Source organism: Anthonomus grandis, chromosome 14, assembly GCF_022605725.1.
Source record: "Anthonomus grandis grandis chromosome 14, icAntGran1.3, whole genome shotgun sequence".
Classification (NCBI taxonomy): domain Eukaryota; kingdom Metazoa; phylum Arthropoda; class Insecta; order Coleoptera; family Curculionidae; genus Anthonomus; species Anthonomus grandis.
The window spans coordinates 3713232-3738479 of record NC_065559.1 but is presented as its reverse complement, the minus strand read 5'-3'; the positions used below and the strand labels follow the sequence as shown (position 1 = coordinate 3738479).

Here is a 25248-nt window from a genome sequence, read left to right as displayed (position 1 = left end):
CGTGCTACATGATGGTGTTTTTAGATTTTTACTACGACGTTTCGTCTTTTGCCAACCATCATCATATATTTTTATAGATATTTGCATTTTTAAAAACCTGAATAAACTTACAAAATGATATTTAAACTGTCCATAAATAATGTTACACGTTATAAATACAAGTTAGACAGAAATAATATCAATGCAATACCGTAGTAGTGAATACACATTACTTCAGGGTTACACCCTTATTATTTTCGAACACCTGTAAATATTTCAAAAGGGACTGAAAACTAGGAAAAAATTGATGTTATATTGGGTTAACATGCGTTGCTAAATAAATAAATGAATAAACAATAAATTTAACAACAAAAAGAATTTTCTTAAAATTATATTCCCTGTGTACAGACACTTATACACTAGACACAATTGCACTCTTTTACGGCATCTCCTCAATGTTTTGAAATTCCCTCCTCGCAAAAACTCGAAATTTTAGTGTTTCTCATAAAAATGTCTAAAACGTTCAAATCAGGAGATCTTACAGGACCATTATTTCCAATCCAGGTGTCACCAAATTTTTCTGTAAGATAATTTGAGACTTATCGTTGTGTTTTGTGTCTTATCTTCATAAAACCAGACTGTACAGTGACTTTCTAAACGGATTATGTTCAAATAGTCTTCAAAATCCGATCTTAAAAACTGATAATAAGAATCTCCGTTCCATTCAAAAAATGAGAGTCGAAAATTCGATTTTTATTGATACCTGTCCAAACATTTAGGCTAAATCGCACGAATTTCCCGAAATTGTCGGAGATTATTTTGGCTCCAAATGCGTTTATTATTTATGTTAAAAATGCCACAGTTTGTAAATTTACTTTTACCAGTCCATATCACTTTCTCAAGTAAATTGGGGTCATTTAATAATTTCTTTCGCTAGCTAGTCACAAGAAAACACACGTCAGTTTTTGAAGTAAATGAATTTTAAATGGGTTAAATCGATCTTTATGTTTTACCTTTTTTTATGGGCAATCATATTTTCGGAAACTATCTACAAGTATTTTTATATGTAGCGCAGTAGTACAAAAATCGCGAATCCATACCTCATTAAGTAAGTTTTCTTTCGTTTCTTTATGTATTCTATCTCCTTATTTATTTATAGGCTTATTACAAGAACCAAACATACCTCTCCATTCTTATCCAGTTTTAAATATGTTGCTGTCGGCATTTCTATCGTATTTATAATAAATTTTAATCATACCTAGCTTTTCTTCATTTGTAAAAACCATAATTGCTTAAATTATTAGTAAAATACTTGTCACTTTGTACTACAATACCAATAAAACATACAAATATATAGAATATATGATATTTATGACAATTTAAATATTGTTTGGTCAGTTTATCATAGCCTACTGCGGCAAATTTAGTTTTTTCCAAAGGTAATTTTGCAGAGATTTTAAAAATGCAAAAATCCAATATGGCGCCCAAAGGTGATGATGGTTGGCAAAAGCCGAAACGTCGCATTAAAAATCTGATAACACCATCATAAAGCACGAAAAAAAACAAAGTTGCAAATTATTTCAGAATCGGATAGGAAGCTCAAAAAAAAATCGATTCTTCGAAATTTCAGATTTTTTCGAATATCTTCGAAACTATTTGGAATTTTAACATTTTTTAAACGACATATTGTTAAGCCCAAAAATTCTCAATTTTGCCTCAATTTAACCATCTTCGTATCTCTTATAGGTAGTCCAAAAATCTCATCCATTATTCTCTAAGAGACCAACATACAAAATTGACGAAAACAAAGAAAAACACAAAGTCACGGTCTCACAACATACTAATAAACGGGCTACACGTGTTTCGCTGTAGTTAGAGCATCATCAGGCCTTTAGAAGCTATCCACACACTTCACAGTACACAAATAAACAATGGTGTGGATGGCTTCTAAAGGCCTGATGATGCTCCAACTAGAGCGAAACACGGGTAGCCCGTTTATTACATGTTGTGAGACCGTGACTTTGTGTTTTTCTTTGTTTTTGTCAATTCCTATAGGTAGGTAGATACCGAGGTCGCCATGTTAAGGGTCGAATTTGAAACACCCTGGTAACACAAGTGATGACTATAATTTTAAGAGATGATTCCTTGTAATTTTTTAAGTAAAAAAGTTCATATAAACGTAGATCCGGACACGCTTCGTTTTCGAGATACAGGGTGTTTTTTACATCGATTTTTGAATGAATTTGAATTTGTTGAAATTTTTATAATTTGCTAATTATTTTTATAAGGTATCTTTTGGTATTCTCATATTTAGCCCAACATTTTTTTGTAAGCGTGTGTTATTATTTTTTAAAATAAAACAACTAAAAATTACACTTTTTGCCGCTTGTTTTTTTTGGCGTATCTTCGTTTTTATATTATTTCACTCAATCTCAGCACGTTTCTGACGTGACCTCCATAAAAGAACTAAAATGCTTCAAAATTACCTGAAAAATTACCAGTATATTAATTATTTAAAAAAAAGAAACGTTCAATAAACTAATTAGAAGATGCTACTTTTGGTGTAAATTTAAATAATAATTGCAATGGCGTCGCAAATGCCACCATTTTCTCTGAGTTTCACATGGGTAAGCAATTAAAAATTTAAAAACGTAAAAATGAAGCGTCTTCCTACATACGTTTATATGAAAATGTTTACATAAAAAATTACAAGGAATCACCCTTTAAAATTAAAGTCATCACTTATGTTACACCCTATATATACAGTGTGTCCAAGATAAGGATGTCCATCATGGGGACCTGGAGAAAACAGACGGGAGGAAAAAAGATGGTTAAATTAGAAAAGTTGTGCATTTCCATGCCTAACAATATGACGTTTAGAGTCTTAAAATTCCGAGTAGGTCCTAAAAAACCGACATTTTTCCGATTTTTTTCTGACGTTATTTAAAGAGACATGGAATAACAAAAGACACTTTTTAAGCTCTACAAAACAGCGTTGAGAGATTTTTATGTATGACGTTTCGTTTTGGAGAAACCATCATCAACTTTATGTATGATACAATGTGGTCCAATATTTAAATCGGAAAAAATGGGTTTTTATTAAATAAAAATAAAGTCTCGGTCTTAAAAAATGTCTTTTTATTAGTCAAAGTAGTGACACGTGTTTCGCTCCTAAAAACGGTTAAAACACGACCAACTGGGTCAATTATACACACGCCCTACATACTAATTTTGAGTGTGTTTGTATAATTGACCCAGTCGGTCGTGTTTTAACCTTTTTAAGGTCTGATGATGCTCTTAGGAGCGAAACACGTGTCACCACTTTTAAGACACACTGATACTTTTGTTGTTGTCTTTTCATTTACATATATCAAGGTCTCTTTGAGAATATGGACGACTTCTTTCAATTTTTATTAAATTCCCGATGTAGTAGTAGGTGGTGAACTGATGGCGCTGAGTATGGTGTAGTAAGCTATTATTACTTTTCTCTAATTTAACCACCTTCGTATCTCTTTTGTTTCCCAAGATCCTCATGATAGATATCCTTAACTTGTACACACTGTATATAAACTTTATACTAAAAATAATACTCTAAATGTTAAAAAAAGCTACAACTACCTCATCAGTTGTCGACCTTTTTTACTCCAAAGAGCTCTATTCCCTGGACTATCCGTAGACGAGATATTATGGACTATCAATGTGTGGTTGTTTACACGGTCATTTATATTCCGGAACCGGTACGCGAGGATTGGGAACTCGCTCCCGGTTATGGGTGTGTGGGGTGGGTCAGGAAGTTTGTTAAAAGGTGGGTTTCATTAGACTTTCCCTCTATATTAATTAAATGCCACTATTGAATATTTACGCCTGTTGACGGATATTAGTATTAGAAAATAATTACACAATACACCCTGTATTAACTTTTGTTCTTAAACTGATCCCTTGTATAAAGCCAACGGAATCAGGAACGAAAATCAAATTTTTACAGTCGCCCAGATAAGTTCTGCCCGCAATAATTTTCTTTCGTATTTATCTGATGTTAAACTTCTAACATCTTCAACATCTTATATTAAAAAAAGATCCATGTATGTCTCACTTTAAGGATTTTGTTCTGAGTCTTTTATTCCATCATCTGGTATTCCATAGGGCTCCCATTTTAATATATATATTAATAATATAAAATCTTGTTTACGTTACACTAAATTTCTATTATACGCCGATGATCTTAAAATCTACCGTACGATATTTAACATCGCCGACTGCCTTAAAATCCAAAGTGATCTGGATCGACTACGAGCCTACTGCGATGAAAATAGTCTCTTTCTTAACATTAAAAAATGTCAAAGTATAACGTTTTCAAGAAATAAAAATAAAATAAATTATCAATATAAATTTAATGATATTTGCTTACCTAAAGTGAACTACGTACGCGATTTGGGAATTACATTGGACAACTGATGTTTGACATTCATACTGATCTAATAGTAACAGAATCTTAATAACAGAATCTAGATTGTTGGGTTATATTTTTCGTAAATGTGAAATGTTTTCTAGTTCTCGAGCTATTAAAGGTTTATTTAATACATTTAGTCTTGGCAAATTGAACTTTGGAAGCATTATTTGGAACCTTAGGTATGGAATTTACATTGATCGATTGGAGAGCATCCAAAACAAATTTTTAAGATTTCTTTCTTTTAAAACCCGCTTCGGTTCATATCAAGATGTCAATTCAATTCGAGAGTTTTTTGGCGTGATTTCACTTCTCGGCAGTCGTTTGATAACTGATGTTTCGTTTTTATATAAAGTAATGAATTGTCAGCTGAACACTCCTCCTATTTTGTCACTTTTTAAATTTAACATTCCTCAAGTCAGCATCAGATCGAGCGAATCATTTTTTATTCCATTCAGGAAAACAAATCATGGTCAGAACTCTCCATTATGTAGAATAACAAAAAGTTATAATTTGTACTGCCGTTCATTAGACGTTTTTAACATGTCACTTAATACAGTTAAAAATACTTTAAAACGAAATATTGTCTTTGAAAGTTTATGAGGCTAATGTAGAAATTTAGCATTAAAAAATTACTTTTTTTAAGTCTTTTATATTTAAATTATTTTGATTTGTGTACTTAACCATTTAGTCTTTATATTATTCTTAATAAAATAGTATATTTAAGTTAGTTAAGATAAGTTTGTGGATACTTTTTTGGGCTTGTAGTCTATTGTATCCCTATATGGTCACCAAATAAATAAATAAATAAAGTTGAGATAGGAGAAGCTATAATTACATATAGAAAAAATGGATGTAGATTTGATTTTTTTGCAAACATAAATATCAAAAAAATAATAAATACCTAATTTAAAAAATCTCAACAAGGAACTAAAATTTTGTCGCACCTTACTTGATGAGTGATAATAAAATAATTTTTTTATCAATTTCAACTATGATTTTTTAAACTATTTAGAGGTGGCTTACACCAAATCTTCATCTCTTTTTTCTATATGTAATTATAGATTTTCCTATACTTTTCTCAAGAAGTTTAAAATCAGACTTAAACTTTAAATGTGAAAGAAAATGTTTGCGGGCAGAACTTATCTGGGCGACTGTAAAACTTTGATTTTCGTTTCTGGTTCCGTTGATAACTTCCATAACGCGCAAACTTAAGTATAAAGCCACAAGTATTCGCCGTATTTTTTGATAATTCCAGTATTTATTAGCCGACATTATCACTGTTTTAACGGGAGTAAAATAGCATTTGTTTGATACTTTTGTGTCGACTTATATTAAGTCATCATCAGGAAGGAACTTCACCAAAATTTTATTTATTTAGATATCGAAACCAGTCTCAATTTGTAATTTCGGACCTATATAATATGTAAAATGAAACTCTTAATATACAGTGAAACCTCTCTTGAGCGGACACTCATGGGACCTTCAAAAAGTGTCCGCTCAACGGAGGTGTCCGTCCAAGAGAAAAAGGCCACACAGAAGCAAAATTAAACAGCATCTTATTTTTTTAAACAAGTTTAATATTAATTATTTAATGACAATAAGTATATAGTTAGGGTTACAAAATAATAATTATAATTATGCAAAAAAAAAACTTTAAAAACAAACCAAAACAAAAACTTATGAAATAACAAACCGAAAATAAACTAAACTAGTACATACATACATATAAAGTTTTTTGTAAGAAATAATATGTAAATATTTTGGAACACATGTACAAATTAAGATCATTGTTGGTTATGTTTAAAATATTCTAATAAAGACGTTTGTCGATTTTTTTTGTTGAGCAAAGTATCTTGGAAATGAAGATCAAGCTTAGATAGTAAATCTAGAGTAGATAGGTCACCCCTAGCCTGAGTGAAGCGTTTTAACTGTTGCGTCATATTAAAAGCCTGTTGATAGGTAGTCAATTCCTCTTCTGACTCATCGGATGATACCACTACTTCCTCTTGATTCGAAACCTCCAGAGGAAGGTCATCAATTTGCTCCAATATTAAATCATTGTCTATATTAAAAAATTCGTTGATATCATTATTGTTTATCATTCCAAAATTATCCTTATTCCTCAACATTTGAGCTAAAAGTGACAATGGAATGTCGTCTTCATTTTCCCAGATTTCCAGGTTTTCTGCTCTATTTTCTGAACTATTAGAGTATGTAATGCCAGACTTAATAAAGCAATTTTGAACCGTTTTCTTTGACACTTGGTCCCATGCAATGTTTATAAAGTAAATTACATCTAGAACGTGTATTTTTCTGGCTAATTCTTGGGCTGATTCAGCAGTATTTATGGCTAATAAAAGTTTTTTAATAATGATTGTCCTATAAAATGTAAATGTAACTCTAAATAATGCCCTGATCTAAAGGCTGTACAATAGAAGTGCAGTTTGAAGGCAAAAAAATCAATTTAATATTTTTCAATCTTATATCCTTTGGGTGACAACATGCATTGTCGAGAAATAATAAAATTTCTCGTTTTTCACGCATCATTTTTTTATCAAATTGATTTAACCATTCGGCCATTAGTTAGTTCACCGGTCATCCAAGCTTTTTTATTCCACCTATAAGTAACTGGCAATTCTTTCACATTAATATTTTTAAATGCCCTTGGTTTGGCCGTTTTTTCGATCACTAGAGGTTTTTCTTTTTGTCCCTCCATATTTACACAAAAAAGTATAGTCAGTCTCTCTTTTGAAAATTTACCTCCAATACATATTTCTCGTTTCAAATGTTGAGTCCTATTTGGCACTGCTCGGAAAAATAGCCCAGTCTCATCAGCATTATAGATATTTTTGGGAGCATAGTTCTTAATTATAGATGGTACTTTCTCCCAAAATGAAACTTGCGGCCTCCCCACTGATAGTTCTAAAAGCAATGTTGTGCCGGGTACGAAACTTTTGCAGCCAACCTTCTGATGCACTGAAAGTTCTACACCCCAAACTATCAGCGATTTCTTTGGCTTTCGTTTTAACAATTGTACCTAAAAAGATAATAGGCACATGTAAAATATACAGTAATATGTGTAATAATTGAAGTATGTTACCTGATAATGGAATATTTTTGCTTCGAGCTCTAATGAACCATAGCACTGTCTGTCAATATTTCTGCCCTCTTTTCTTAGGAAGCTTCTTTTTTCATTCACATTTGAGTGGAACTTACTTAATAAAACATCCTTATTTTTAATAATCTCAGCTGCCTGTGTTTTTCCTATTCCAAACCGTTTTGCTAAGTCGCGTACGCTTAGTTTGTCTTTATTAAAAATCTCAATTACGTCAACTTTTTCTTTAAGAGTTAGCACTTTACGTTTCGACGACATATCAGTTGTTACGCTAATAACGCTAGAAGATACAACAATAAACTAAAGCCAAATGCATTAACAAAACAGTCAAAACACAAAAACATCCCGACAAACCGGCGCCATGCGAGGAGTACCGTCGAAACGGGAAAAACCCAGGCTGTGGCGCCAATGCAACCCCCGATTGCGTGTTTAAATTTTTTCTGTGTCCGCTCAAGAGAAGGCTTAGCGGTTCTTCGGACCACTTTTAGGTGTCCGCGTCCGCCCGAGAGAGTGTCCGTTAAAGCATATGGGAATTTAGTGTATTTTCAATGGGACCAAAAAAAATGCCCGTCAAGGGAGTTGTCCGTCTATTGGAGGTGTCCGTATCGGGAGGTTTCACTGTACAACTCATGTTCTTCTATTTTGATACAAAAAACAGCCATCATAAGGGTCTTTTCAGTTTTAAAGGATTTAAGAACCTTTGAAATGACCGAAAATTACCCCAACGAGCCAGTCAAAAGGTTCATAAGCCTCCGGACTTTGATCCTTTGGATTTTTTCTTTTTGGGTTATATTAAGTCATTAGTTTAGACAGAAGAAATCCATTTGTTACAAAAAAATCATGATTTCACCAATGTCATAAGGGATAAACAAGGAACCTCATTCCAAGTAAGGCACTATTTGGTGAAAGGATTAAGAAAATGTCTGGAACTGACATTTTGCGCATTATTTTATTCATTATTGATGTTATATCAATTTAAGTGATTAACTATTTTTTAATTGTGCAACAGAACGATCAAATGCAAATATTTTGAAAACGCTTTGTTTAACCGAAATAAATGTAGTACACGTTTTTTTCTTAAAAATCACCATTCTATTAGCTACTTTAATAAAAATATAATAAAACGGTACTAGTAAGAAAAGTATGGGAACAGCGTATAACTATAGTTTAACTAGCGCCCTCGTTATGTCAAAAAATAGGATAAAATCATATTCCTCATCCCCAAAAACCCCCGAATCTCCGTTTTTATATGGATATCTCAAAAACAACTTGAGCTACAACAGATTCGAGAATTGTAACACCCTGTATCCTAATTATGAGCGATATTTTCACGAGTTTAGTCCAGAATTGCTTTTTGGCGCATTCATTATTGCCTACCCTGTATATTATACATAATTCAAAAAACCCTATAATAGGCGTCCAAGAAAATGAATCCAAGAATATTGGTACAAATTTACGTCTCTTAATATTTAAGTTATGAACATTTTAAGATTTCAATTTTTTTTCCTATGTGGTATATTTGTATATTTTGGAAAACCCTGACATGTGTTCAATAAAATCGATCTAAAAATTTTTGGGACTTTACGTTTCATAATATTTGAGTAACAAGCATTTTGAGAGTTTAAAAACGCTGCCTAGGAAATTAATGAATGTTTTGACCAGAGTAGTTTAATGAGTTGTATTACAAATACCTAATTTTCTTATTTAAGTGTTAATTTATATTTATTTTTTAGTACCGTATCTAATAGTATCGTGAACCGTAACTATGAGTTTTTCCTAAAATATCCTGCTTTAACCTAAATTTCCTTTGCTTTAGTATATTTTAAGAATCCCACGGTTTATTTGACTAACAAAATTAAATAAACTGCTCGAAAATAAAATCGTTTTCGTCTTTAATAAACCTAATCGAGATTTTACCTCGACCATTAAAAACCAAATGAATTTTATCTACGACTCGCCAAAAACTTTAAGCACACACTTATCGGGAGACCTTGAGGGTTTTATTGGCAATCCGAAAATATTTTCTTACATCATTAAAACTATCGCAATATTGGCAAACTCGTAAAAGAAGCCGTTCACTAAGTTAAAAAAAAAACATTGGCCTGTGGAAGTAATTTAAAATAATTAATATGCTTATTACTTTGAAAAATTGCCAGTTTTAAACAGTCTAGTCGCGTCAATTGAGCGCGTGTAACATAATTTCAATTTTTGGCAGGTATGGGTTATAAATTTTCTTTTATCGCATGAAAAGTCGTTTCAAAGATTAAAGGTGAAATAAAGTTTCAACTTCAAAAGGAAATTCAAACAAATATTTGCGAAATGACGTTAATGCTATATTTCAAAAAAAAAAAAACTGGAAAACTTTTATTTATAACACATGCCAAGCCGGTCTGGAAACGATTTCGCAACTCGGGTATTCAGGAAATGCGATTTTCGGTAAGGCAGTTTATGCAGCTGTAACCCAAAAATTCGGGCATTTACGTATATGAAAATTTATTTGGGATTTATTTACATGATATTAGCCCAGTTTAAGTATAGACAATCGTAATATTGAGCGTCAAAAACAGAACATCTGGCATGGAAAGTGACCTCTTTAGGGAAATTATGGCTAGCAATTTTTATTTCATGAAAACAAAATCCAAAGTCCATGTATGTGACGAAATCATATAGAGACTAGGATTGAGGACTTGGAATGCCATCATCAATGAATTTAAGGACAAAAAATCCAATTGTTTTACTGGAAAAGATGAACTTCAAGCCTGTACTGGTCATATAGGAAATGAAATCCAATGAAGTTTATTAAAAAAATCTGTTTGCACTTACTTCCTAGGCGATATTAAGAGTGTAAGCTTTTCCAATGACTGTTGAGGAAAATTTTGTTTGAATCATCACAATTTTAATTAGGATACGATCGAATAACCTCCATTTATGGCAGAAAATATAGAAATTAGACCTACTGTGGAAATATAGAAATGTAACAACATTCAAATTTTTTTGTCACATTCACGAATCCCAACTAAGATACCTTCATAATAGGTTATATTTTTTTCTCAAATCTATACTAATTTATGCTCCCTTCTCCCCTCTCATTTTCCTTGGCTTTATATATTCAGGTTGAGCTATAAGTCCTTTGTAAAATGTTATAGGTAGAGTCCCTAAAAAATCATAAATAAATATCCAATAACTGCTTTATCTTACTACCCTCACTAAGATCCAAGAAAATCTTTAAACTACCCAGTATAATACATTTAAAGAGTCCTTCTAGATTAAATTACAAAAAAACCTTCTTGCCCAACTCTACAGCTTCATTACATACACCCCATTGTCAAGAGGATTAAAAATATTTACGACCATCTAGTTAAAACTAATGGCCACATTAAGGTAATGAAACTTACCTGGTCGTGCGTGTGGCCTAGCTATAATTACTTTAAAAACTTATTAGAGTTCATTATCAATGTTTAAAATACAACTCGCATGCACAGAAAGTATTCGATTTATTTAGTCTAGTCCAGAGGACATATTCAAATCTAAGGCATATCGACATCTGGGGTTAAATCAATTTAAATTTGAGGCCGATTGTAATCACGTTAACTGGGTATATAGACATTTTAAAGCAGCAATTGAACTATCAAGGTTTTCATTTCTATTGTTTGAGTTATTCTTACAGTTTCGCAACGCAATATTAACTTGATCCTGAAGAGGATATGTCTCTCAACCTGTTTCTTTTTATGAGCAAAAGACCATATAATAATCATAATAATAAATTTCTTTTCAGGGCATCCGAGGCTGTTTGCATTACCAAGCATACATAAGTCAACATTACAGTAATAAAACCTACATGAACAATTTTAATAAATTACACTACCCTTTTAAAATGCATATTTACCTAAGATAAATCCTCTTAAGTTTGCTTTAAAACTTGACAAATTCAAATTTTGAAACTTATGAAACAAATTGGCAAATTTATTATAAAACAAATGGCCATTCAGAATGTTCATTAAAGAGTCGCAAGTATTTCATTTAATAGTAGATATTGCGTTAAGAACATCAATTTATATGGAGTAATTATGGAAGAGAAGTTCTCTGATTTGCAGCTGTTGGTTTGCATTATTTACAGATGAACTGTTGACTGGTACTGATCAAAAGACCATCGAATGTTATTTCTTAATTTGGGTTAAAAGTTTAATAGAATTTGTTGTTTTTAGAAAATAGTATAGGAACTCGTTAATTCGGCTCAAAGGACCATGAAAAAATATAGTTTTTCCCTAAAGAATTCGTGCATGTAATCTGAAAAACGTAAACATGCATAAATTTCTCGGTAGCTTCCGACCATATTTCCATGCCAGTAACCTCTAGTTTTCTTAATAATTTTATTGTTATAAAGGCAATCCTTAGAGCAGAAATTCTGCCCCATAATAAGGTTCATAATATACAGTATACTGGCTGGCCATTCAATGATTAATGCGAGAAAGGAAAAGTGTAGTCGAACCGTAGGTTGTCCTGAACCAGTCTTTTGCATTACATTTGGAAAACATTGCAACTTGATGAAATTCGCTTAGATCCTGATTGTTCATTAAATCCCAAGGCAATCGAAGACTCTCTAGATTTTTTCGACTATCAAAAGCCTGGAAGAAACTAGTAACAACTCTAACTTCCTGGAATAACTCATAGATGGCTTCAACAGCTTGGAAGATTCGTAAATGGCTTTAACTGTTTGAAGAAATCCTGGAAGCGAGCAGAGACGACTTTAAATTCCTGTAATAATTTACATATGACTTCAACAGCTTGGAACAACTATTAAATGAATACAATTACCTCGAAAAGCACCATAAAAATTGTGCCTTTTTCTAAATTACTGAACGGATATGGTTGTTTTTTTTTAAATATTTGCCCTAAAACTTTATTGCAACGTTGTCCACTTGCTTAAATTTTGTATTTACTAATGATTAATAGGTGATAGCCTCCAGGCAGGTTTCCATGCCCAGGCACCTCTAGTTTTCTTCATATGTTGGGGAAGATTTTGATTTGGTTGTTTTAAATAGCCAAAAATACCCAGATCGAGGGAAAATTTCATAGATCTGACTTTTTCCAACCCTTAATGCAGAAATTCCCCTCCACATAATAAGGTTCATACACAGGATACAGGTTGGGCAATGTTTGATACAAGAAGGGAAAATTATAGTCGAACCGCAGGCTATTCTGAACCACACTTTTTACAGTAACGTGGTACTGATGATAGATTTTTTTGCGACTTTCAAAATCATAGAAGAAACTAGAAATGAATTCCTGGAATAAGTCATAGATTCAACAGCTTTCTCGGAGAAATTCTGGAAGAGAGCAGAAGCGACCTCAAATTCCGGCAATAATTCACAGCTTGGGAGAATTCTTAAATGAATACTTCCAGGCAGGTTTCCATGGTAGGCATCTCGATTTGTCTTGATAATTTGGGGAATAATAATGGAAAAATAACTAAATATTAATAGCCTAAATGACCACTTGAAACTTATACGTACGACTGCCTTTAATGATTTTCACCCAGTTTATCTGAATATTCTATTGATAATTTGCCTCCACTCTTGAAAATACCAGTTCTGTTTCAGGGTTATATTTGGCAATAAAACTGTGACTAGTGAGCTATACCATGCCTTGGTCTGTACGGTAAAATCGTCTGAGAAAACACTACTTGCAGAACCTCAACCCTTTAGCATATACGGTGTACATATTGGGTATATCTCGACGCTGATAGGATTATCGGCGAAACGTTAAACGTCAACATCTTACCAGTAGCAATGCAACTACAAATAACAGTTAACTCTTCTGTTATTCTATACACAAATTTGTGTACGAATAACAGTACAATCAACATTAAATGGCGCCATCGTTTCAGAAAACTCATGTTTAAACTCCATTAGGCAATAAAATTCCTAGAGAATCATAAAACTGGTAAATATTTTACGATACATTTTGGTAATAATATTTGATGAATCTGGTGAAAAAATGCCATCAAATTGAACTAACTATTGATTTTGATGCAAAGTTTGTCATACTTTTTTATTACCACCATAACGCATAACGAGCGTTATGGTTTAAATACTTTTTTATTTTTGAATACAATTTTCAAAATATTTCGTTAAAATACAACATAGACTTGGAGAATTTTGTGCACCTAAACGTAACTTAACAAATTGGTGCTCTTTCCCACACATAAATTTTCGCAAAATTTTGCAAAATTTCATTGTGAATATTGTTTCTCAGTTCAGGAATGATCTCTGGCTTATTGATGTATACTCTCTCTTTCAAATATTCCCAAAGGAAAAAGTCTGGAGCCGACAAATCCGGCGAACGCGGCGGCCAATTAAAATCGCTTTCTATCCGAAATAATGTGTTCGTCGAAGATCTACCATAACAGAACCATTGTGTCCCTTGCAGTATGTTTGCACAACTGGTCTCAAAAAACTCGGGTAGTGAACAGCATTGATGGTAACGGCAGCACCGGCTTCATTTTCGAAGAAATATGGTTCAATGATCCTTTCGGATGATACACCACAGCAAACACTGCATTTGAGTGGGCCCATATCTGAAACAAAAATAAAAACACAATTTTAAATAATACAGTCATAAAGCATTTAAACCAAAACGCTTATTATGCGCCACTTCGTAGATTTTAGTTCCTCATAACTTTGATATGCAACCTTAAACCCTACAGAACAGTTTTTAGATATCAATATCCTAAATTTGAAAATAACTTTGTTCAGTTCGTAGTTTATTTTGACCTGTAAAGAAGATTAATATTCCTAACAGTAGCGTAGAGAGAAAGAAGACTACGTATTCCATTATCCAAAAGAAAACATGATGTTGTCCCAGCTCTTATTATTTATAACTTTTAATGCTTACTCTATATTTCGACTAACCATTCAAGAAAATTGTATACTGCTTAAAAGTTAATAAACAATATCACGTTTGCAGGCACTCCAGTAAATCTCCTCAGAATTTACTTACTCAAAATATTCAAAAACTGCATTGAATCTTTCCAATACTCCATAACACTAAGGTTGCAGCGAGTTGATCTGAGAAGTTTCGAATGAAACTTTCTTAATGGGCGTAAATGATATTTTCTGCAAGTACCTAAGTAACCTGTACCGTCATGCCTTGTTCAGAGTTTACTCTAAATATTCAGATATTGCGTTGAATCTTTTCAGTATTCCATCAGACTGAAGATGCATAGACATGATCCCAGCAGCTTGAAATCAAATTTTCTTGATGGCTGTAGATGACTTTCTTTACAAATACCTTCATCTTCCAGTAATTTCTTAACAAGAAAATCTGACTTCTTCAGAGTTCACTCCAAATATGCAGATATTGCGTTGAATCTTTTCAGTATTCCATCACACTAACGTTGCAGGGAGGTGATCTTAGCAGCTTGCAATATTAGTGAATCAAACCTTATTCATTATTTGAAAACACAGTAAATTGTTAATTCTTGCAAGCTTCCAGTAAAAATTAAAATAATTGACCTAAGAGAATATGGATGGAACTTTCCAACATTAACTGTGTCATAACCATCCTTTGATTTTTTTGTTCGAGAAGCAGTAGTTCCATTACAGATAAACCATTATCATCCCCCAGTTGCTCCATAATGTTTTTCTCATTTTCAAATTCCAACAAACTGATACCGGAATATGATAATTTTTTAAAAAAACTCGATTTGTCCATTGGTTAAGACTGTCTTAATCTTTGACCATCAGTAATGTTTGAATTGATCTCTGGTAGTAATTCCATTACCTCGAAGAATATTTTTATTTCTTCCAGGCAGTTGCAACTGCAGATCTATCTACGTAGACCATTAAGTACCAACTCAATTGCCTATTAGATAAGTGAGTAAACAAAGTAGCATCTAATAATCAAAAATTCAATTTAACTACCAACTAGAGTCGAAAACTTTTCGAGAACGTTGAAAATCGTTAGTAAAGTGGAAAATTAACTATGTGACTAATCCTTGCTCTGATTTACGACACGATTTAGGTAAGTACAAATCGAATTAACCGGATTAAATTTGTTAAGCTCATATTCCCAGAGAGCTAAAAATAAAGTCGATGACAAAACTTTTCCGTTCCGGATATTATAAACTGTTCCTTTAATTTTCTCGCGTTGACGTCATTCGTCCCGTGGATATAACATGTTGACTAGCTGAGATATGATAAACAATTTTTTATTATGCTGCTTGCAATTTGTAATTTTCATTTGAAGGGCTTTAACGATAAATTGTAATGAAATAAACTCTTTAAGTCACAGGTCTCAAATGTATTTAATTAAAGTGGGAGGATTACACGTGTTTCGCCCATACTAGGCATCATCAGATCCACTTATGTATTCACTGATAAAAAGAACGAAAAAAAAAAATAGAAGCAGAGATTAAACACTCGTTATATAATTTTAATATGTAGTAACTAGTCTCCGTCCGATTTTACCAATTTTAACTTAATTAATTTCGTTCTTTTTATCAGTGAATACATAAGTGGATCTAATGATGCTTAGTATGGGCGAAACACGTTTAATCCTCTGACTTTAATTGAATAAATTTTAGACCTGTGACTTGAGAGTTTATTTCATTACTATTAAATGTAAGCCGGTCTCTTTGAGAAAAGATGGACTATTTCTTGGAATTTAGCGATAAAGGAAACCCTTTATTATGCATGCATGCAGGTCTGGATTTGAGAGCAGCAGAAATTTGTTGGTCGAGTTAAGATCTGCAAGTCAAATGAACTAAAAAAATTATCACTCAATTCTATATGCCCTGAATAGAGTTTCATATTTATTTGATACGTACTGTGACATAAATAATACAATTTTTTTTCTTTTGATTCAGAGCGGTAGCGGCTTACCTTAGGGCTCTCAACCTATCGCCGAATAATGCGGTGGTACACGGAAACTTGGCCTGCGTCTACTACGAGCAAGGACTCATCGATCTGGCCATCGACACATACAAGAGAGCCATTGAATTGCAGCCAAATTTCCCGGATGCCTATTGTAATTTGGCTAATGCCCTTAAGGAGAAAGGACAGGTAAAAGAATTTCATTAATTCGGTGGTAAATATACTATTAATATACATTATTGGATATATTACTTAATAGCCTAGGAAGGTACACATTTAAAAATTAATGACGACTTGGATACCTTTTAAAAAACATATACAGAAATTGAGAGATTGTATCAGTCAGTATTTTCTATCATGAGTATTTGTTATTGAAAAACAATGGACAGAAGATACCATATGAATTAAGACGCTTAAAACTTCCCAGCGGTAGTATCTACATACTTCTTCTGTTAGAAGTTAAAGGTTAAGCGAATAAAAAAAATGACTGATATCTCGGCTTGTATTGGGCTAAGGAGGTTCGTTATTAGTCGACTTTATAGATTTAACGTTTTTCTTTCCTCGAAAGTTTATTTTACGATCGTAGATCACTTGGGTCCAGAGATATCAAGTTTGGATTTGACCCCCCCAAGGTTATATTTTGAGTATCAGTACATATATCATGCTTTGTTAACAAAAATGTATATTTTTTTTAACAATAAAGCACTTTTTGACTGATTTGACTTACATCATATAGTTTATAATCACTCATTCTACAATTCTAACGATATCCAGGTCTCTATAGCTGCAGTTTCCATCAGTCACGCTTAACATACCCATCTGTAGATCTGTCGAGCCTTTAATGTCACTTATCTGTAGACCCTTAATAGATATACAGTCTCGCTGAGGCTACTCGATAAAGTCTTTTTGTGCATTGGTGAAGACTGTCCTAATCTTTGAGCATCAGCAATGTTTAAATTGATCTCTGTTTCAGTTGATATCTGGTACTCCTGGTAGCAATTCCATTGCCTGAAAGAATGTTTTTATTTCTTCCAGGCAGTTGCACCTGCTGATTTGCCTATGAAATATTAATTAGTAAATATTAGTAGAAGTTCTTCTGATGTTGATCCTTGTGATTCTGGAGGTTCGAGGTCTTTACAGTTACAATTGCTATCAGTCAAGCCTAATATACCCAATAATCAATAAATAAATCTGACGAGGATTTAGGGTCACGCCGTTTTTCTCTTTCAAAGAGACGAAGAGCTGTCGTATCTCAGATTGAATGTGGAAGAGCAACACCCTTTCTCCGAAGCACAGCAGAAGGTTGCTGTCTCTGTTTAATGATTTCTTCGGAACCACTTATATTTGTTGCATATTTTTCCGGAAAATAACCGTTCATAGCTCGTAAAATAGAGCTCGTTATTTCGAACTCGAACGTAATAGATTTAATGGTGTATTCATAACACTAAAAATGTCTCGTTAAAACCGATAGTTGGTTACAATTCGGACCGGACTGGATTTTAACTAAGCAAAAGCTGATTTGCGGAAAAAATATTCGACATAACGAATGCGTATCACACTAAATGCAATCAAATGGATTTTTGTGTTCAGCAAGAGACCTCACGTTATTTATGCCGCACTGCGTGTGAATTTTAAAAAGTGTGAATTTAATTTATTATAAAGGTGGAAGAAAATGTGTCCTCGTGAGGGCATTCCAGCGTTTAGTTTATTAAAATCGTTTAAGTTCGTCGGTTGATCTGCCATACAAGAGGTATTCAAAAAAAAGGAAAAGTACAAGTATATCAAGTGTATAAATATATCAAGTATAAGTGATGAATTTAAAATGAACAAATGAATAGATTACCTCGGTTTTAATCTGGAAGTATCAATTTCCTAAAACAATGACGGTTCCTCTGTTCAATCGAAATTGTAAAATTGAAACTGCATAGCATACCGATTGCGTTTCGGACGAAACACGATAATAAAACGAAAAATGTGCAATTTATTACGTTCGGAGTAATATATTAGATTTTCAAATATGTACTAATTTCAGCAACTCTCCTGGAAACGCATAAATTTATTTGCCACATTGGCTTCCATTTCCTGAAAAGCGTGTGGGGGAGCAAACGGAGGCATTTCCGTTGTTTTGGATATGGGTCCAAACATCCATTAGCAAATCTATTTCTAATGGTCCGCATTTCGTTTTCACCCAGTCAAGGTTTCCAGCTTTTGCCATTCCTTCACGCCATATATCCACTATTATGTTAATACTGTATATATTTATTTAATTATATGATCCATACAATGGTGGAAAAAAATTCATTGTTGCCTTTAGTTCGTTGGTCGACTTGTTTCAAATGTCTGGAATAAAATGGAAAAATACTTTAAAGGCCTAAAAAATGTGGAATAATATTCTTAATCTCTGGAAGTCCAAATATTATGGCAAATGCCTGAAAGACATCGAAAATTAATCAAGAAGCTTGGAAAAAATACAGTGGTAGACAAAGGTATATGAACACTTTCATTATTTATAGTAGGTCATTGGTTGACTTGTTTCAAATGCCTGGAATAAAATGGAAAATTACTTTATAAAAAATTTGGTACAATATTCTCAATCCCTGGAAGACATCTAAACTTATTTCAAAAGCTTGGAAAACATACAGTAGTGGAAAAACTTATGGAATCTTTCATTATTTCCATTAGGCCATCAAGTTACTTGTTTCAAATGCCTGGAATAAAATGAAAAATTACTTTAAACGTCTAAAAACTTTAGAACAATATTTCCAGTCCCTAAAAGACTAAAAATTACGTCAAACCTCTGAAAAACATCGAAAATTACTCCGGAAGCTTGAAAAAACACAGCTCACCACTGTAATGTATGAAAACTTCCCTTAATGCCGTTAGGTGATTAGATGACTGGTCTTAAATGCCTGGAATAAAATGGAATTTTACTTTAAAGGCTTACGAAATTTGGAACAATATTTCCTATCCCTGGAAAACAAACCAATGCCTAAAAGACATCTTAAATCACTTTAAGAGCTTAGAAACCCTAAAAAAAATAGCTGGAAAAAATGAAACATTTCGCCAAATGCCTGGAAAAACACGTGCAATTACTTCAAGCGCTTAAAACAGGAAGAAAAATAATTTACAGTTCACGGAGCCATTAAATTATGGACTTATTAAAATCCACACTGAGGTATTCGTCGTTTGTTTATTACTTGAATGCCTGTATTAACTATTGCTGGTGATTATCATCACATTCGTTGGGATTCTCTAAAGGCTTCTTGCACTTTATTAAAGCATTATTAAAATCACTATAGTAGAGGATAAAGTATTGGAATGTTTGTTACAGGAGTACATTACAGAATCGTTCTCCTCTGATGATAATCTTGATTTCTAATGCTTGAACTTGACTAATTAAGAAAATGTCCAGTACTAACATTAGGTGAGCACTTGATAATGCCATCTCGGAAAGTAAAAGGAGGTAAATTGAGTATTAAGCAGAAAATTTGTGGTTTGCTTCAAGTTTTCTCCCCTATGCTTGAAGACCTACAGCGGGAGGCATTTGAATGTTTATAACATTTCTGGTACACAGAATCCCAAAAAACCTGAGGAATTCATGTATACCTTAAAATATGCACTATTCTATATGTAAAAATTGTGCCCGTTTTTTTAAATAATGCCTTTACCATTATTTAATTTAGAAATAAAAGTGATTGGAGGAAATAAGAAATTTAGCGTCGACTGCTATAAGAAATCAACTGTATGTCACTAAGAATCTATAAAAAGAGAAATTATGATTTAAAACGACTTAAATAAGTAGCAAATGGCTTCACTTTATATAGAAATTGCTTAAAAAAAAATAAGAAATCACTAACGACCAGCAAAAAACGAGTTCAAATGTCTGTAAGAAATTACGATTTTTATAAGAAGCATTCATGTCTTAAAATGGCTAAAAGAACTGTCTATAGTAAATAAAATAAAAAATAACGATTATAATAAGAGAGTTTATTTTTCATTCGGTGACGTTGAGCACACAAAAAATAAATGTACAATATTTGCGGCAATAATGAATAACTATCCAACTATCAGAAGTAAGTAACAATGGCTTAAAGAATATATTAAGTGGGGTTCTTGGACATTTAGTGGGATTCTTTGATTACTCCTAGTACTATAACAAAATAAACAATTGAAATTGATTTAGTAGACGATAAGGTACTTGTAGGAGATGGGGTATTTGAATTTTTATTACAGGACTGCCTGGACTACACAGTACTTTGAGTTTCTTGATCTCTGGTGCATAGTAGTATATGTCATTCTCTGTTGCATTTCAAGTAATCATTAAATTTTTAATGTTTGACATCATGTACACTTGACTGAAGAAGGTGTACTAAAAGAATGTCTTTTCTATTTAAGATGTTACCGAAAATTAAGGGAGGTGTAAAATGCAAAGACAAAACATTCTTCACAATATAATTTACAAGGAGAAATTGAGAAAAATGATAGCAAAGGCAAGGGACAATCAACCAAAACCGTTGATTTAAAGCAGATGATTCGTCAATTTCTCAATAAAAATTCCTTGGCGTGTTCCAGTTCAAATTTCCAGGTGCATTGTGATTCATGGAATGTCATTAACATTTTCCGTTACAGTTAAAAAAAAGACAATTTATATCTTGCTTAATGTAAGGTGCTTTGTAAGATTCCCGTAAGGCTTCTTCCATTATGATTGAAAACGTTATTAAAATCGATACAGAAGACGATGAGATAATAAAAAGAGGTTTAGACAAGTTTCAAAGCAGTTGAAGTATTCATTACAAAAATTAAAATTATCTAACAGCATAAAACTGCCTGATAAGTTTAGTTTGATAAAAAAGAAGTAAAAAAATCCAGGCAGTTAAAATACTTTTGTTTTTCTTTCAGGAAATTAATTAATCTCAGCTGCAGACTTGCTGAAACACTGCAAGCTAGAAGTTGCAAAGCCCTTGTCTTTTATTACAATCAATTATTTTAAATATAGCTAGAACTGGCAATCGTGATCCAGTTTACAAAAAAAAGTGACAAATCTTTCCTAAAAAAATATGGATCAACGAGCTTGCACTCGAGCTTATTCAAATGAAAATAAATTGAATAAGTTCATTACATGGTGGATATCTCGAGAGGGGGTCACTGGATATTGCAATCTTGGGCTTTGTAGAACATATCTTAAGGGTTCTTCTAAATATATTTCTTGACCTGTCAAGGGCTTTTGATAGCATTAACCGCAAGATCTTGTTGGAGTGATACAGTAGGTCATATAGAAATCAGCGAATAGTAATTAAAATTAAAGGAAAATATTATTTGAGTGAGAGAGAGGCTTGTCTCGGGGTTCCGTAAGGCATCGTTAGGAAGCTTATCTTACTTTTAATATTTCACATCACACTGGAATATTAGACAATTTTTACGTTTGCAGATGACAAAAACCTCTTGGTGATGTCAGAACTTCTTGAGGTCTCATAGGAGCTCAAGACTTATTACTCTATTAAATGCAAACTAGCTTAAGATGTATCAATACTAATCTTCTATGCTTTTTAAACAAAACCCAGAAATTCTTTATTCCTAATTTGCGTTTCAATATACATACATAAGACATATTTACAATACAAAGGAAATAGTGGGAAAAATAGACAAATAAATATAAAACTTTATCTTTACAATTCCATGTCAAAATAGTAATTCAAACAATATAATTCTATTAAAAGCTGTTTCTGCTTGTGTTTTGTCTGAAATAGATTAAATGTTAACCGGTGAATTATTTTATAAGACACGTGTAACACTGATTTTTTTCATGATCTAGACAGTGTATTGGATAGTTAACTTTTGCCCTAGATAATAATTTGTTTTCTAGTGAGCCCTATTGTGACGGCTATTTGCATTGCGATCATGGAAATCTTTAAAATTAAAATGGTTACAGAAGTGCTTGGCTGGATAGAATATAATCAAAAATAACTCAGGTGCAGAAATGTGAGTCTATTGATCAAACTACTAACGAAACCAATTTCTTGTCAACATATTTAAGTGAACATGACCCGGTGGTTAATTACCAACAAATTCGCGGTTTTTCTGAATTAAATAGAGTGAAAGGAAAAATGTGCATATATGGGGTGTTCGAGAAATGCACTGCCTAATTTCAAGGGGTCATTTAATGGATTAAAACAAATACATAAATTCTAAGATACAGGATGTATTTATTTAAATATAGTCATTTTTAGTAATTACAAAAACAGTAACATTTCTTTTAAATTATTTTCGATAAGTTGTCCTCTAAGACGTCACTGGGTCTAATAATTTAATTAGGCCCTAATTACTTTCTTCCTACTAGAAATAATAGTGAAAAGTTCAAAAGTCGCCTACAATGAATATCAAATTAGGAAAAAAAACCTTGCTCTTATGCTTCCCGAGACATCACTGGATTTTGCCACTAATTAATGAACCAAAACATAAACAATCCTTTCTTTTATGGAGCCCTGAAGATAAACCAAGTAAGATCCGAAACGTCGGCAGAAACAAATAGTTTTTTTTGTGTCCTAACCTCATTTATGACAGACACAAAAATTTGGTCACGAACTTTGATATTTATTTTTCTGGCTTTGTACCACTTGTAAGGTGTGCTTTTCAAAGCAGCAGGTTTGGGTAAAGTTATTCTGTCTGTTTAGAAATTCAATCTAATAATAGAAATAACCGAAATATGGAACTTTCCCAATTACTTAGGACATGCGACTAGTTCATACATACAATACAATACAAAAATAACGGCATTTAATGGTATTAAACTCAACTTATGGTCGGATAAAACCGAAAAATATTGAGCTATTATAGAGACTTGTACAAACAAAACAGTAGTGTTAATTACAGTTTATTGATTGAAAATGTGCATATCCCCTGACGAGTTGCATAAACCTTTAAATAATAAAAATAGACGCTATTCGCACAATAAAAGATAAAAGGTTTGACCAATGCTTTCCCGTCATGCATGTATTCGTACGTAGGTGAATTTTTTGCCAATTGATTTATCAAAATTTAGCCGTAACACATGTAATGGATGCGATGTTTTGGTTTCTAACCTCGCTACGGTCAGTCTATAAATTATCGGTTAAGTTATGTCAGCAGTAAGTTAAATTTTAACAAAAATTTTAGTGAGTGTGTTGTAGTAAGTAAGCATAAATATTCCTATATTCTTATTTATTTGGACAACCCTTGGAAATACATGGATCAGTTCAAGACGATATACATGCTCAGATATATTGCTCGCAAAGTTTGCCGGAAATAGCATGGTTTTTGTTGGATTATTTTCCAAAATCGATACTTTCTTAATAAAGTGTTTCGTCTTTCACAGTTCTCAACTTTTCCGTCTGGTCTGGTCGTGATATTTCTTTTTTCTGGTAATTTAATAATTCATGCCGAAGGAAAAACTGCACGTGCCTTTCTTGTCTGCACTGAACTTTTAATGAAAAATGCCTCGAGTCTTAAAGCGGGGACTAGCAATCAGATTTGACGTATTTATATAATTACTCTTTATTTAGAAAATAATTATAAGAATAATTTGAGTTATTTGTCATTCTTTTTAATTCGAACAGCCAAAAGCTGAAACTAGCCTATTGACCAAGCTCCAATATGAAGGGCATTTGAATTTATTACGAGAATTTGCTTAAACTTTTAGACAAAGTCAATGTCAACTGTCACTGAGGAAACAATAATTGTTCTAAAACGTAATTTTTAGATTCTGCCAGGCAATCGAAATCTTTCCAAAAAGTCAACTGAAACTCGATTATATTGACCATACCCCAATTTAAATTTGAATTGACTTCTTATACTAGCAAACGGTTGAGGAGATATGTATTTGCTACTTGTTGAACAGAATCTAAAGATAATATAGTGCATGCCCAATTAAATCGCGTGAAGTTTCCAACCTGTTAAAATATTTACTTGGAGTTAACCCTATTTATAAACTCGAGTATATTGACCATACCCCAGTTTGAACGTGCCTGTTACCTGTTGGTAAGAATATAGATCACTTACCGCATATTCAGTTGAATCGCGTGAGATTTCCAACCTGATGGTATTTTCACTTATCGTAAACAAGTGAAAAACATAATTTTCCGATATTTTCCTTGGTGTCTTTACAGTTTACCCAATATAATTATTGTAAACCAAACACGTTATTATGGTACGGTAATTGCAGCTTATTTGATACAAGGTTAGGTAGGAAGAGGTTATTATGCGCGTCACATCTTACATACATACATATATTATAGACCGTTGGTTTTATTTTTAACCGTTCGTCAGTGATGTTTGTTTTGATTTTTTAATTATGTGTTTTTTGTTTAATAATTCGGTAAGACTTTATTCGGGGTCTTAGTATAGACTGTCCATAAAAAAATAAATTTATAGCATTATCGTTTTTGTGATATATTCTTTTTTGTCAATCTTCATACCTTTCTTTCGTGACTACTCTACTACTGACTTTTTTACACTTGTAAAAGTGTAAAAAAATTTAAAACTTTTTGAATATTATGCCAGTTAAGGGTAATGTGCCGTTAGACTTTTAATTATTTTTAACATTATGGTTATTATTAATACAGTGCATTCACGATAAAAGGAACAAATTCATTTAAAATTCAGGTGTTTTTTTTCTTTTATTTTTCGGACACCAAGTAAAAAGTATGGCGTCAACATTATTTTTTTTAAATGGAACTCCCTGTATATCATGACATTTTACAATTCTACCATATATATTCTGAATACTTTTTGTATAGGATCCCATATGCCTCTAGTCAGCGGTTTGTCAAATTTGACGTAATAGACTAATGAAACAC

General features: G+C 32.5%; 1 protein-coding gene across 8 annotated transcripts in view; it reads left to right on the top strand.

Annotated features, from left to right (window-relative positions):
* The window catches only part of LOC126744749 (UDP-N-acetylglucosamine--peptide N-acetylglucosaminyltransferase 110 kDa subunit-like), an 82546-nt gene that overhangs the window by 33267 nt on the left and 24031 nt on the right, over nucleotides 1–25248 (top strand). For 4 of the 8 annotated variants that reach the window (XM_050452297.1, XM_050452302.1, XM_050452301.1 and 1 more), the window contains exons 2-3: nucleotides 3630–3784; nucleotides 16411–16606. In XM_050452297.1, coding sequence (XP_050308254.1) covers nucleotides 3666–3784; nucleotides 16411–16606 — 315 coding nt within the window. In that variant the 5' untranslated portion in view covers nucleotides 3630–3665. Of the gene's footprint in view, nucleotides 1–3587; nucleotides 3785–16410; nucleotides 16607–25248 lie in introns of all 8 variants that reach the window. The other 4 variants (XM_050452295.1, XM_050452296.1, XM_050452303.1 and 1 more) reach the window with 3 other exon arrangements.